Source organism: Lethenteron reissneri, chromosome 19 (genome assembly GCF_015708825.2).
Source record: "Lethenteron reissneri isolate LAM-NWPU_2019-01 chromosome 19, ASM1570882v1, whole genome shotgun sequence".
In the NCBI taxonomy this organism is placed as follows: Eukaryota; Metazoa; Chordata; class Hyperoartia; order Petromyzontiformes; family Petromyzontidae; genus Lethenteron; species Lethenteron reissneri.
This window is the reverse complement of record NC_083797.1, coordinates 2,924,727-2,940,659: the sequence shown is the minus strand read 5'-3', so window position 1 is coordinate 2,940,659 and position 15,933 is coordinate 2,924,727. Positions and strand designations below refer to the sequence as shown.

Genomic DNA, 15,933 nt, shown 5'->3' with positions numbered 1-15,933 from the left:
AAAGTGAAGCAGACATAAATGGGTGGATAAATCAAGTACCCAGCATGTTACTGAATTTAATAGAAGCACTGTGTATACAAATATATTATCCCTATGTTTATATATGAAAACAAACGATTTGTATATTTCAAAGAAACACATGCAGGACTCGAGCATTTAGACTGATGTGCTGACGTAGATTCATGATCATATCCCCATGTTATTTTGTATATTGCAGAGGGTCGTTGCTTGTGAATAATAATGTTCATCTTCTTGGTTCTTTCGGTAAAGTCACGTAGAAGGGAAGTAATAAAATAATTAAAATAAAACATAATAAAATAATTATTTTATTATGTAAAGTCACGTAGAAGGGAAGTAATAAAATAATAAAAAACATAATAAAATAATTATGTTATTACGTAATTATTTTATTATGTTTTATTTTTATTTTGTTATTACTTCCCTTCTACGTGACTTTACCGAAAGAACCAAGAAGATGAATCCCTGAGGTCACGAAAGCTTTAAATCGAAAAATAATAATGTTGTATAATTGGATCAGAACTTAAAAATAGATGAGATTTTTTTGGTTCCTAGGCACCAATGAATGTGAATTCAGACAATTAATTCAGCTGCCACGGTGACCCTGCTTGAGCCTGCAGGCCATGCAGCAGTTGAACTGCTTCCTGCTGTGCCTTCAAGACACTTCACTACATTTTCTTCTGGCTAAAAAATTCGAACTTTGACTGTCACCTGGCAAACATTACCCTAATACACAGAGTGGCGGGGAAATGTATGCCCTCTCCTGTGTGGATCACAAGGATCTCAAGGAATAGCTGTGACATGCGCTTCTGCAGCCCATTCTCTCACCTGAAGGGCTGCTAGAGATACGCATGGATTCTTGATCTCATGACATGACACCGAACTGGCACAATTGGGGTAAAATCACCGGCAACAAAACGATGCCGAAGCAACGTATCGCTTGATTGCAAGTGGCAAAATATGTGTATAATGGAAGGCGGTGAAAGCTTCTGGACGCCGAGGATGAAAACGATGACCCCTCTCAGACATCGTCTATGGCACGAGGAAATCTTCTCCGTGGAGGCCTCACAGAATAGGGGCGGAAGAGTGGACCCACCGCAGGCCACCTTGGTTGGTGGAAAGGATGAAACCAGCGTGGATGGAATTCCTGAGCCAAGTGGTGGAAAGGCATCCGGGCAGGAAACCTGGGCCGAGGGTCGTAGTATTCAAAGAAGGGTTGCTCAAACGGCGGTGGCTCCAAGGGCGGGAAGAGGCCAATTGGGAATGGAGGCGGACCTGGAGGGCACCTGGGAGGAGGGAAACCAAAACTGGGGGGGCTCTCCAGAACGTCGGGCGGCACATGTGAATGTGGTGGAGGCGTCGGAAGAAGAGCCTTCGTTTGTCCCAAAGCTTCTTCGGATGGCGGAGGCACGCGGGCATTCACCGGTGGCGATACGCCGCCACGGGTAGTGGCAACAGCGCAAATCTTTTCCATCGGCTCGCACTCAAATACTCTGCCCGCCTCTGTCGGTTCCTGCGCCGAGGGCAGCCGTGGTGCGCTCACACGTTTCTGAATCGCGTTCGACAAATGAGGCACATTTGGGGGCGTTGTAATCAGAGGGTTGGAATCGTTATTTGCTCTGCAACTTTGAACATCGGCACACCCTCTCACGGACAGACCTTCCGTGACATTCCGTGGCACCGTGTCGCCTTGACCGTCTTCCTTCACCGCTCCACGCACGGCCGCTGCGTGCCGCGCATCCGTCACCGGAACGTTAGGAAAAGCGCCAGGCCGGCGTGTGCGTGGGTCCCTCGGTGCCCTCGCCGTAGCGGCGTTCGGTGTCGAGACATCCGTCTGGCTCCGCGTGGGGTTAATCTCCGTCGAAGCAAGGCCGTGCCCTTTCTCCGACAAGGCTGCGGTGGAAAACAAGAGGCGGCGGTAGACCTGACCGCCCGGGTTGTTCGCCATCGGCACTGGCTCCCTTCGGACTTCCGCGCGTTTGTTCCCCTTTAACGGTTGCTTATTAATTATCTGGGATGCGTCTTGATTGTGTTGGATGACGGCAGAGTGCGGGAACACCTCACCGGGGACGCCGTTAGATTTAGCATCGACATTTTTGCCAGCGAGACCATTTTTTTGGTTTAATTTGAAATTTAAAATTGGTGTCTCGTTATTAAATTTTCCCGTTTGTTCTCTCCGAACGGGATTGCTTCCACGAGTCGATGTTTTCACCGAGTGGCCCCTTTGGGCATGTTCTTCTGAACCTAAGATTGAGCTGTTCTGTGGTCGATCTGACGCTGCGGCGGTGCCAGTCAGAGGCTGCTGCTGACTCAGCTGACAATGACCACGTGCGACTTTCTGCAGGTCTGCCGGCTCGCGTCCACCGCCGTGGTGCGTTGGTTCCGCGATCGGTGAAATTTTCCCAGTCGAGGCACATTCAGCTTTGGAATTGTTGTCCGAATTTTTGCGCGCAGCGCCGCCTTGATCGCATTGACTCTCTGGGCCGTTCTTTTCCGCCTTTGGATTCCTCGCGTCGGCGGAGTGAGAGGCCCCCGTGCACTTGAGGCAGGCGTTGGGAGGGTGCGCTCGCCTTTGAGCGTCGCACGTCTTCGTCGCTCGTTGTTCCGCGCGACAATCGGCAGGGCCCTCACGGATCTGCTCTTCGGCTTGCTGCCGTTTGACTTTCTGACGAACCAGCACGCCCACAATTGCCCCTGTCTCTGTGTTGTTCAGTCCTAAAAAAAAAAGAGTAAGACCGTTAGTGTAGTTAAAGAGCCTTCGGTTTGTATCAACTTATACGTGCAAGTTATTTTTTTTTCACAACAATTTAAAGAGCGCAGCCCCATTGAGCCACGTGCAAGTTGTATTGAACTTGCAAATGTCCTTGAGCACTCCATTGGAACATTAATCCTGAGTTCAGAAAAAATGTGTCTTGGGAATGTAACTATTTTAAAACAAATACAAACTATGAACAATACATATTATGTTTTACACAATTAAAATAGGGAACGGTAAAGGTGCAGCCCTGCAATTGCCTGCTCACGCCACTGTTGGCAGAAGGGCCTCGACCAGAGGGAGCTCTAGAGAGCCCCTCTAGAGGGTGTTTTTGCCTACTCTTCCATACTGGACAGAGCTCTCGGAAGAAGTGAGAGTCTCAACACTTTCACCCACCACACGTAACTACCAATTAATTGTGCTGTTGTCATTATTTTTGTCTGCGTGGAGAGAGAGAGGTGGTGAAATTTAAGAAACTTACTCAATATTTAACTGGCACACTGGGAGAATGAACTGGTGACCTCTGGGTCTCAAGTCCAGTGTGCTCACCACTAAACACCACGGCAGATTCATTCCGAGGGAGCAACCATGATATTAACTTAGAACGTAGGATTCTGTAATCAATATAGTTATCCATATTTATTTTTGGGTTAGACCAATCCAAAAACAACTACGGATCATCGTGTTCATTAGGAAATGAATAAAACCCACGTAGCATATGATTTCCTGTTCAAGGATAACAATCAGTGTGCCTGTGTGTTGGGGAAATGCATCAACAAACAGCGCTTCATATAACAATATAACAATAGGTTTTACCCTTTCTGGCAATAAAACAGGTGTCAAGATGTTAAAACACCAAACAGAATCTGTGTTAAAGGAATCCTGTCTGCATTAACCACACGCACTTGTGGTGAACATGCAAACTAAAAAACATGCTCTGATAATTACATATGCATTGTCTTTGAAACTGATTGGTCCACACCAGAGACAGCTTTCTTTTGAGCCTCGTCTCAAACGGTGTTAGACCAGAGGACGCCAATAAGCTCGAGACGAGCAGCTACAATATGGTGACCTTTCTTGCCAGTATCACAATCTAACAATACGTTTTACTAAATATAGCAAATAAAACCGGTGCAAAACAAGCGCCTCACCTGGGCCTAGCAGAGAGAGCAGACTGCTTGGGAATTTCTGTCCGGCTCCCGTCGGGATGATGTACAGGTCTTTCACCGAGTGTGAGTTGTTGGAAATTACGCCGTAACGCTTTCGGCCACTCAGGTACGAGAACACGGACTGGTACCCGTCGCGTTCCTCCACGGATGCCGGGACAAAGCGGATGATGCAGGCCTCCTTTAAAAAAAAAGACGTCAACAAAAAACCCAGTCGGAGCAACCATTTGGATTACATTTTTTTTACCTTATACGTGTCAAAATATGCTCGCATTTGTTACGCGAACGATCAGGTATGCAACAAATCACCAATCCCCCCCTCCCCCACCCTTCAACCCCCACCACCACCTTCCCCTCCCCAAAGCGATTCAGTGAATTGTCGCAATTAGCCGTCACGATTTGATTTAAGAATCAAAACGTTTCTTCTCTTACTCATACCACCGTAATTGTCTGGTGTGTTTCTTCGTGCATTCTGTCTGTGTCATTTGCATTGCGTGTCCCATTTGTCCTCTCTCGTACGCTCTGTCTTGTTTAGCTCTGCCTCGTGTGTAATGCACGCTTGCACTCTCTGTCTCATATATAATGGCTGTCCCATTGTTATTGTCGGTCTCATTGGTTTCTCGTTAGCCTACGAGTAGCATTATCATTGAATTTGCATACTTTGATTATTAAATGCACGTTCCAATGGATATATCTCGAGCGTACAAATCAATCTTATTTAATGAGTCAATATCTATGTATGTTGAACTTCTTTTAGCATCCGAACGTAGCCAACGTGCTGAACGTGTCCACTAATGAGAGATTGAATGCCATTTTGGTATTTGCAAGACGTGGAGAAGTTGCGCTGCTCTGTGAGAATTACGGAACTGATCCTTCACCTCATGGCATGACACCCAATTGCGTAATGGAAGACAGTGTGTAGAAACCAACAAGCCGGTCTTTTTTTCTGTGAAAGATCGCTCAACGTGTAAGAAGCATACGTTTGTGTGATTATATGAGTATGTGTGTATGTCCTCTGTTTGATCACAATACCTTTGAGGGAGTTGCTTTGAGCTTATAAAGATAATCCCAAACCACCTGCGGATGAATCCTCCCCCCAATTTGAATTGAATCCGGTAAATCCTGCAATAGATGCACATGATATCGCAGGATTTAAAAAATATATATACCGCTTGATATTATTTGCCGTCGAACAAACAAGCTTCCGTGCATTTTGAGCGAATATGACAACAATGCACTGTTACGTGAATAACCTTTGAAACACGGTGACGCATGTTTATGTGAACATTACAAACCTCAGTGAGATTGTCTGTAGGGCCGGACACAGGATAGGCCTTCATGACAACCTTGGCCACATTGGGAAGCCCAATAAACCCTTTCCAGATCTCTGCCAGCAAAGATGCAGCTTTCGCATCTTTACCTTTCTCCGGAGATCTGAAACGAAATTGCAAAAATCCATTTTACCGCGACTACTAATTCAAACCCCACATCAATGCTGAGTCATTTTGCCTTTTAAAATGACATTCATTGTACGCATTTAATGGTGGCTATTTTGAGTTCAATATGACACAAATGAGGTCCATTCAACACAAGGATACCTGATGTGTGCCAGCTGCTGTGTGTCGGTGACAGGAGATGAGATCCATTTCTCTTCACAATCAGATTCATTCAAAGGCTTGCAAGGCAACTCACTGACATGCACGTCGACCAAAGGCCCCTGCACAATCTCTGGCATAGCATCACACAAAGACTGGCTTCCTCTGATCTTTTGGATGAGCCCACAGCTTTCTTCCATCGGCCTGCGTGTCGGCTGCCCTCCTGTGGTGTCCTGCTGAAAACCCGGCGCGGACCCTCCGCTGCCGTGGGCGCACGTTGTTTCATCCCCATCGCGATTAACGCCGTTGTCGTCGTCGTCGTCATCGCCATCATCATTGACAATAACCTCGAGACTGTCATTAATGTCATCATTGTGCAACACTTCAGTGGGCGCTGGTGAAGACAAGGTGTGCGGAGATGCGCCGGAGACCCGAGGGGACTCGTTCGAATGTGCCGCAGCGCTCTCAGCCGCCTCGCCTCCGTGAGTGTCTCCGGCCTCTCCGTTCAGTGGTGGTCCTGCATCAGGCGTGGAGCTGTGCGTCATGTCAGCCGAAGCCGGAGGATGCTGGGATGCCCTCTCACCCAACTCTGCCTGTTGGGGGCTGGCGGCAGGCTGGGCCTTTTTTGAGGACGGTTCATCAGTGTCCTTCACTGCAGTTCCATGAAATGCAATTGACAAATAAAAAACACCAATCGTCAATGTGAAAGCATCAATGCTGAAGCCCAAAGCAAGCTGCATTTGTAGGTTATATGTGTTAGCTTAGTTAACTGATACAAATATTACAATAATTTCATGACTAAAAAAGTGGAAGGAAAAAGATTTTACACGTTTCATCCAGAACTCCATCTCCACTCATAACGTATTCACCACAAAATTATGGCAATGTGTATCCATGCTGTCAAAACATGTCAAAACTATTTGACAAATGATCCTTGCAAAACACCAATAGCTTTCTGTCAAATTAAACTGTACATACCTGTGAATGTCTGATGGCGATGATGATGATGAAGGTTGTCATGATGATGTTTAATTGGTGCCGAGTGTTAGTACTTCACTTGTTCCCGTACCTTTGCAGAATTTCCAGTTGTGATCAGACAATTGAGACGCGCCTTGCTTGGCTGCATCCAGAAGCGCAGGCCTTCTCTGAAGAAATGCTTTTCTCCCGCTCCTTTTATCTACTTCCCTCTCCATGGTAGAGTTCTGTGAATTTTAAAGGCAACGTGATTGATTTTTGTTATTTTTCTCGGCAATCCCTTCCTCTGCAATATTCTACAAAAGTTTTTGGGAAAGTTGTTGTTGTTGTTGTTGTTGTTTGTTTGTTTGTGATTGTTTCTGCCTTGATTTGGTCTGCCAGTAATTCCTTCTTATTGAAAAAGTAGTGGGGGCGTGGGGGGGGGTGCTGAGGGGTGGGCATTCTAGCACGATAACCCAAAGAAATGTCACAGGAGAGGCCTAACATTTCAAATCATCGACCTGAACTATTTTCAAATGAAATACCACATCACAAAAGCCACAAACGCAATTTGACTTCAATAGTCACTGTCCATTAGTACACAACAATCGTCCGATGGCTGTTTGTAAATAGTTTTGGCATGAGACTTTTAAAACGGCGATTCTTCACATCTAAAGTTAAACACCCTCTCGGCGAAACGGAATGAAAACGCTCATTTAATAATATCATATTCGGGGGTTCGATCCCGACACTAACGCCTCTATATTTGGTGTTTGCACGTTCTCCCAATAGTCGCGTGGATGTTTTTTCTCCGGGTCCTCCTGTTTTTCCCTGCACATTTAGAAACGTGCGTCAAGATTATTTTGATGATGTTGCTGCTCTACATTTCCAGGTGTCTTCTGAAAAATAAGTTAATAGTTCAGTGGGCTTTAACTGGCCCGATAGAAAGAGCGTGAATCGAACTCGGGTCGCCCGGTTCATAGCGCGGCGCGCTAACCACTACACTACAATGCGTTACGCTTCCACATGCGCGGGTCACATGACAGATGTGACGTCACAGCTCACTTGCCGTGCAAAAAATATATGCATTATTGAGCTCCCCCCCCAAAAAATATATATATAAAGTGTATTTTTAAAATGTGTGCATGGTGTACAGTCTGGAAAGTACCCACATGGCAAATGTCAAGTTTGTTGCATGTCGGGAAGTAGCTAAACATTTTGAAAAGACACACATAATCACCACTTTTCCTTTTATATATATGGAGATATTCTGATTTCATTCCGCAGAGGGAATACTCAGAATCTGTCGTGCGATATTTTACCTGCATGTCCACCAGAGAGGTGGCGTCACCAATCTCCACGAGTCCTTTGTGCGTGGTCTTTGTGATTGGCCTTTTCTCCATTTGCTGCTGCTCTCTCTCAATCAGTTCAATCGTCTAGGCATTACAAATATAAGTAATAAGAAGAAAGAAATCGTACATTAAAATATTGTACTTTTTGGTTCTTTCGGTAAAGTCACGTAGAAAGAAAATAAATTTAATAATAGAATACGACGTTTCGATTGCAACAAAAGCAATCGTCATCAGGTACGAATGAATTAGAAAAAAACCTAGTAAACTTAGAAATACAATGCAATACAACACAGAGAGTCGGCTAACATAAGTCAACATCCTACCTGGTTATATTACCAAAAAAAACATTACAAATCTCGTACGTTCACATTGCCTCGTTTTGTCGGCATGTGGCAATGCATTGCTTAATCGATTGAGAATGTTGATGGAATCATAACTGTAATAATTGATCAATTAAAATATATATAAATTATTAGTGAATTCTAAACTGTTACATTTATTCAAATAGCGCAAAGGCTACTTACAAACAATAAAGAACAAATAACATGCAATGCAATGGGGATGATAAAAACGAGACCAACATGTTTTTTTTCCCCCAGAATCAATCCACTACCCCAAATCATGACAATTGTTTGAATCTCTGGGGGGGGGGGGGGGTGTAGGAGGTGATGGTGGCTTGAATTATACGATGCATATTTGCTTGGCTTTGGGCTGGTGTGTGTGTGTAGAACGCTTGGCCGTCACATCCAGTAATCCTACACGCTTGTTTTCTCATGCATTGTATGAATACTTGCTTAGCATTTGGCCGATGTGTGTGTGTGTGGAGCTCCGAACCAGTGACCCGAGTTCAATTTTCGCTCACGGCAAATACCAGTGACGATTATTTAAACCGGTCCTGGGCCTCGCCTAGGTCGACTCAGCATCAAATGAGTACCTGGTGTGGTGTGTAAACATCGCTACTAGGGAGACAAAAGCGACTGGGCTTGGTGCTGGCCACCCACATCCCTCGTGTGCCATTCCGGCCTTCATAGGTGCACGTTAACAGCACTTGCCCCAACAGTCTGTTAAGGCTACATTGAGACCTTTGTCTTTGTAGAATGCATGCTAGTTGTGTCCCGTAATCCTCGGCCTGCTTGGCTTTGGGTCGGTGTGCGTCTGTGTGCATGTGTAGGAAGAGTGGCTGCTACATGTGTAACCGTACGTGCTTGTTTTCTCGTGCCCGCCACTCTGCCAGTTCCTGGGATGCCATTTGCTGGGGACTCATTCTCACCACAGTGTGTGGGCTCACTTCGCCGGCCAGCACCTGCCCGCAGAGCCCCTAAACAAACACGCAAAACACAACATATTTACAGATGACGGGCCCAGTTGATTCAACCGTCATACACGCTGAATGTGCTGTACATTGCTAGTATGTGTGATGACGCAGCAATTACAATACCTTGTTTTTTTGATCCTTCAAATTAAAACTCAAGGTTCTGTATTTTGTCTTGTATTTGCTTTCAGCATGGCCTAAGAAAGCGTACAACTCTTTCTCAATTTGAAGAGCAAGCCTGGCAACATCTTTCATATTCACTTTCTGTCCTCCCATCTCTTTAAACCTAGTTTGTTTGGAGATAAAAAAGCGGACTTTAATATACAATGCAGTTTATATTATAGATGAAAAAATAATCGAGGTCAGGCAATCAGTGTTCAGAAAATTATAGAGTCGGGCGCACAAGTACGCGGTCCCCGTGCATCGAAGATGGATAATCAGAGAACCTTGGCATGCCAATACATTACTGCCTTAATACTGAAAGATATATACAAAAAAAATAACAATGCAATAATGTCATTATTCAACTAGTTAAGTGCTCACTGATTTCAAGGCTCCTCTTTTAGAGGTTCTTGCATCGGGATATTTATCCATTTAATTTTTTTAGGAAAAGTTTTCTTCTGTTGGAGTAAATCAGGGTACCTGGATAAAACCAACACAAATGAGGGGGCAACTGGCCACCGCTCAGCTCAATGTGTTTTTGAGTTTCGCAGATTCGAATAATCACTCAACCCTTTGCCACCGACGCGCTTGATTACAGGCATGTGCCATCACAAACCCAGCTAAACATTGCCTCCAGTACAACTCGTGAATTCATAAATCCATGAAAGATCCATCAATACAATTTTAAACCAATAATTTTCACCCTTCTACGGGGAGCTGTCGTGCAGTGGTTAGTGCAGCGCGATATGAATCCAGAGACCTGACCTTGATTCCCACCCAAGGCTAACATCGGTGGCGAGGGATATCTGAACCAGTTAATGAGTCTTTGCCAACCCGCACAAGCCAGCGTGGTGAAGTATGGTCAAACAACTCCCACGTCTGATTCGGCGTGTAGCGGTAGATTCAGAAGGGGCTTCAAATTATTTGCAATTACTACATTTTAACTCCAGCGTGTGATGCTTACTCACAGTAATGTGCAGGGGAGCTCACCTTTTCAGCAATGTATCCCTGAAGGCCTTCCTTACTGTCTGACGAATTTGCCAGTCAACCGCTGCAACCTTGGCGACTTTCGCTGGGTTGCAGTGCTGCTGGGCCTCGCCCGCGATTTCATTTGAATTCTGATTTTTCATTTCCCTTTTATCCCTCGCCTCTCTGGGCGCCAAGCGGCGCTTCTTGCCGGACGCGAGCGACTGACGCTTGTCCGCCCTCTCTTCGCGCAGGATGTGCAGGGTGTCACGAAGGCGAGCTTCTTTGTTGTCGTTTGCTTCTAGGAAATTGAGGTTCAAGGCAGACGTGTTTTTAAATCCTTTATATTAAGTTCACTTGCTTGCTTGCTTGCGCGCTTACTTGCGCGTTTAAGACCGTGCAAATCTTTGGGTCGTTTTTTAACCCACTTCCCGTGATCCAATCGAGCTGACATTTTGCACACAGACTCGTTGTGCGTGACAATTTATTTTCGTGAAATTTTTTTTCCATAACTTTACACTTTTTAGGAAACATTTTTTTAAATTTAATTAACAATTGCTTAATGGTGGCAGGCAATCATCTGACCCATAGGTGGCAGCCATCTCAAGCCAGAGGACGAGAGGACTCTAGCCGCCACGCATATAAAGGATTTATAGTGAAAAACTTAGTTTTTACGGGTTAATTTTTTTAGAGTCCGTATTCACAACCTCATTTCTCGTCATTCACTTGTTTTATGCGGGCGCGATACGGCGTTAGTAGCGGGGTGAGCAGTTGATTTGTGCGCCCAAACGAGATTGGCATGAAGGTAAATTAGCGGCTCCCCTCCCTCCCCACCCCAGCACCACACATTTTCTGTGAGGGGGAAATGCAGCCTGCAAACATTTCTTTTGTCAACGATGCCAAACCAAAGCCACCCTCCCCCACCCCACTTATTGCACTGCCATATTTCACCCGGCTAGGGTCCACAATTCCAGTAATGACACTAGAAATCTCTCATGCTGTCTGTTTATTGTATATCATCATCGTATACCAAATCAGCAAGAAATATAACTCTGACTTTAAAACTATATATTTTTAAAAAACGCGCGCTATGCAACCAGTTATGTGTGATGCACTTTGGGACATTCTTTTATAGTGAAGCGCTATAAATTGAGAAGAAGAAGAATGAGAAGAATGAGCAGAAGAAGCAGTAGAAGAAGAAGAACAATAAATCATAACTATTAAAGTCGTTTGTGGTGTATTTTTATATCCTTTATATTGAGTTCACTTGCTTGCTTGCTTGCGCGCTTACGACCGTGCAAATATTTCGGTCGTTTTTTAACCCACTTCCCGTGATCCAATCGAGCTGACATTTTGCACACAGACTCGTTGTGCGTGACAATTTATTTTCGTGAAAATTTTTTCCCATAACTTTACACTTTTTAGGAATTTTTTTTTTATATTTAATTACCAATTGCTTAATGGTGGCAGGCAATCATCTAACCCATAGGTGGCAGCCATCTCAAGCCAGAGGACGAGAAGACTCTAGCCGCCACGCATATAGAGGATTTATAGTGAAACACTTTGGTTTTACGGGTTAAATTTTTTCCGACCACCACCACCACAATGCCTCTCTCCGTTTCCTACCGGGCTTGTAGAAGACGCCCGATGGGATGACCCCTCCCTCGTGAGTGGGCTGAGCCTTTCGATCACGAGTTGATCCCTCGTCCGTCTCAATATTTAAAGCCGCGCGCCTGGGCTCTAGTGGGATAATGCTTTCCCCTTTCTCACGTTCAACATCATCGGGGACAACGCTGCTCCTCTTTTTCACCTTATCATTTGCAACCTGAAAAAAATAATCATTTGTGTGTGTGTTGTTAAAAAGTGGTTGCGATATTTTATTTTTACTGCATCAAAACGTGTGTTCGTCCCGTCCCCCACCTCTTTAAAAAGTCATGAATAAAGAAAGGCGTTACAAAGCACTCGTATTTTAAAAGCAAAAAATAATAATCCGCGCAAACTTCTGTCAATTCAGCTGTGCCTCGGACACAAAACTGCACTTTGTTTACGGATGGTTGCACAAAACAAAGACATCACATCCCCCCCCCACTTCGAGGATATGTTTTTGTCTGTGAAGCACAGCTTTTATCTTCAGCACGCGGTGTGTGTGTGTGGCGCTTTTAATTAACGGCAAGTTTACAGCGGATATGCAGGGGACTGGGTTTTTTGTTGTTGCTGCAATGCCATAAGCTTGCGGGCTCGTCAATAGGACACCTCCAAATCCTTCAGTAAGTCCAGAGGATTGATGGAACCCACAAGGGGATCAGGGGGGGGTGGGGGTACCACCAGCTGAGAGTCCTGTATTTGTGGTGGTGGGGGGGGGGCACCACAGGCTGTGCACACCTCTACAAAGACAAAGAATCCCCCCCGCCGTGTAGCCTTGGCAGACTGTTGGGGCAAGTGCAGTTAGCGAGTAGCAACCTGTGAAGGTCGCACCTCTACCCCACCACCGTGACGCTCACGTAGCACACGCGGAACTCATGGGTTCGTTATTGGGAAAAAAAACCCATTCGACCAATTCTGTTATTTCCTCTGCGATTGCCGCTGTCGTGTTTCCGTCTTGTTAACAGTGCCGCTCGCGATGTTTTGTTGGAGGAAATCGTTCTCTGGGTCCTCCGGGTTTTCTCCTCCACATGGGGATCTATACATTTTCACACGATGAGCCATTTCATTGGGCGATCATTTGTGGCCAAGTCGCTTCTGACAAAGAGCGATATATGCCAGTAGGCCTTACCTGATAGAATAAAAAATTGTTTAAATATTTCCATAAACACAGGTAACCCTTGACTATCCGTGTGCTGCAATAACCATTGCTTCTGCTTGCGAAACCACAACATATATTTACTCGTGCAGTCGTATTGGTGATTAACTGCTCCTCACTCGTCGAGGGCAAGTCACTCAGTGCCAACATGCCCGCCCAAATATGTTGGCAAGCAAACAGATTGTATTATCTTCTTGGTTCTTTTGGTAAAGTCACGTAGAAGGGAAGTAATAAAATAATACAAATAAAACATAATCAAATAATTCTCACGACGTTTCGGCCACAACGCAAGCAGCCGTCCTCAGGTGAAACCAGGTCTGTCGAGGCGACAGCGTCTGAATGAAACAGCACACGTGCTTGGAGCATATATTAGTCGGGCAGCCGTAGCTCAAGTCTGTAATCCAGCACTGTGCCGACGAGGGTAGGTGGATCACCGGCACAGATGTTGTGAAACTCCCCCGCAAATTTCGATGTAAAGCTTTCGTGACTGCAGGGATTCATATTCTTGGTTCTTTCGGTTTTTACACCTGATGATGATTGCTTGTGTTGCAATCGAAACGTCGTGAGAATTGTATTGTTTTATTTGTATTATTTTATTATTTCCCTTCTACGTGCCTTTATCGAAAGAATATAAGCTCCCCGCAGTTATCGAGGAGGTGCCGCATACCCTGGCTTGCCAGGAGAAGACGGCATTAATGCAAGAACTTGAGTCATCTTTGTTAGATGATAGAGTGTTTGCCCCGTCACACATGCCGTGTTGTGTCCGGGTGCTGAAAATATTCTTAAAATGAAATCCCAACGCAAGACCCTCCGGAAAAAGAGTGCTAAGACTCGGCATGGTTTCCCTGAACGGATGGATAGCTAAACAATTCTATACCCTGATATTAACCCAAATAATATCATAACAACAAATACATACAGATGACACGTTCAACGTTGAAAGACAATAAAGTACAGTACACTTTTAAAGCATAATTTACATTTGTTTTGCATTGTCTGTGCGTTATAGTTTTTTTTTACCTGGGCCACACTTCCCCTTTATCCCCCCCTCCCCCCGGGATAACCCAAGATCATCGAGAAATCTGCAATCGAAGCCACGATTATGAACTCCAGCAGTGAAGGAGCCTCACCACGAAGGAGATGATTTCCTGCTTGACCGACACGACCGTCGTGGGCTTCCCGCCATTGGCGTGCATCTCTCGGCTCTTCTCCAGCCGCTGGATGGCATAGGCCGCGTGTTTCAAGATGCAGCGGTTGCTGCAGTAGATAGAGCCAGGCACAGGCGCGTGGATGCAGCCAAATCCCACGCAGCGCAGCCCTGATCCCATTGCCTGTTCACGGGGGACATCGAGTTTGAAGATAGAAAGAAGAAAGAATGAAGGATTGAAAATTCAACAAAATAAATACCCCTAATTTTCCATTCCAGATATGCTATTTTGTACAAAATGAATTATAAGAGTAGTTTCATTTGCAAGGAAATAAGATGATTTTTTTTCTAAATACCCTGCCTGCTCTTAAAGAAAAGGAACACGCAGTCATTTATTTTCCAGAGCGGAGAGGCGTCAAGGTTGGCTCTGTGTGCCCAGGTGTGAAAAATAAACTGATTAACTGTGAAGTTTTTCCATTTCACTTATGGTTTGTTCCATTAATTATCAACCTCCACCACACACACACTCCAGTCAACACCCCCCCCCCCCCCACTCAATCTGCCACTGTTAAATGAACAAATGTATTAAACACATTTTAGATTGTACAGTCTATTGCAATGCAGTACACTCACCACATGCACATGAAATTTCATTCGACACCGAATTGATAAATTTCTCCACACTATGTTTTCAATTTTTTTAAATCACAATTGCTAAGCAAAGACCAAAAGCCCAAATTGTTAAAACTGCCAGCAACAAACAACACTGTCGAAATAGCAATAGAGGAGAGTTACTACGTTTCTTGAATTCAGCAAGGTCATAATAACGTGAGAAAAGAAACGATGTGAGGGAATTCAAAATGCAAGCAGTGCAGAGGACGAAGCAGAAAGAGCAGTGTTTTGACCTGCAATGTGATGGTTGACAAGAGAGTATGAATGAGATGAAACGCTTTGGTTGACCGAGTTTTTTACATGGGATTTAAGAATCAATTCGTGAAGTTCATGGGAGCAGACGCCATAGCAGTAGAGATAGGAGAGTGATGAAATGTCCGAATAGCTAACCATTGTGCTGCTTCCAGCCTTCGTTGTATCTTCAGTTTGACCACGGCCTGCATTCCCAGTGGCCACTAGTAACCTGTTATCATCCTCGTCCATCGTTGTGTGGTCCGTAATCTTCGTTCCCGTTAACGTGCACTGGGATGTATTCTCGGACTTGTCATGGACCTGGCAAGAATATTCTTTTCTGCCAGTTCTGTCAGAGCAGAGCTCCTGGGTCCCGTCTGGTTGTACTGATTCATGAGTCATCTCTTCCTGCTGACATGCAACTTGTTTGCCAAATTCACCGGTACGCATCAAATGACGGTCACCCAAAGGGTGGCAAGTTCGAACCGGGCTGCCTTGCGAAGTTGTGTCGTTATTGCCCTTCTGGCACGGCTCTTCTTCTAGTGAGAGTGGCAATTCCTTTGATTTTTCAGCCGATGGCCTCTGATTTTCTATACACGGAATATCACCGTTCTGCTTCTCATTTGGTGACTTTGTACTCTGCTGTCGACGATCTCGGAAACTCAATTCTGGAACAAATTCTTGATGGACACCGCATGTGGACAAGAGATTGCCACATTCTTGCCCCGTTTCTACCGCAGAAGCGTGACCGCCTTGTCCGTCCAAAGAAGTGTCTGGGGAGGCTGTACCCATAGAGGTCCTTG

General features: G+C 45.1%; 1 protein-coding gene across 1 annotated transcript; it reads right to left on the bottom strand.

Moving 5' to 3' along the window:
• Positions 1 to 448: 448 nt before the first annotated feature.
• Positions 449 to 15,370, bottom strand: LOC133344034 (PHD finger protein 3-like). The gene is made up of 13 exons (XM_061553986.1): positions 15,290 to 15,370; positions 14,211 to 14,411; positions 11,907 to 12,105; positions 10,305 to 10,581; positions 9,279 to 9,438; positions 9,042 to 9,158; positions 7,811 to 7,924; positions 6,604 to 6,736; positions 5,538 to 6,186; positions 5,235 to 5,373; positions 4,972 to 5,061; positions 3,925 to 4,120; positions 449 to 2,733 (listed from the first exon to the last, which is right to left on the bottom strand). The coding sequence occupies exons 1-13, from the start codon at positions 15,290 to 15,292 to the stop codon at positions 1,040 to 1,042; spliced, it is 3,972 nt and encodes a 1,323-aa protein (XP_061409970.1). The 5' UTR covers positions 15,293 to 15,370; the 3' UTR covers positions 449 to 1,039.
• Between the last annotated feature and the right edge of the window lie 563 nt (positions 15,371 to 15,933).

Bases quoted from the DNA above. Each gene is read 5' to 3' on its own strand.
- LOC133344034 (XM_061553986.1), bottom strand. The intron at 7,925-9,041 runs GTACGGTTACAC...TGTAATGCCTAG, and splicing joins GGGCACGAGAAAACAAGCAC to ACGATTGAACTGATTGAGAG. The intron at 2,734-3,924 runs GTGAGGCGCTTG...TTTTTTTTTTAG, and splicing joins GCTCTCTCTGCTAGGCCCAG to GACTGAACAACACAGAGACA.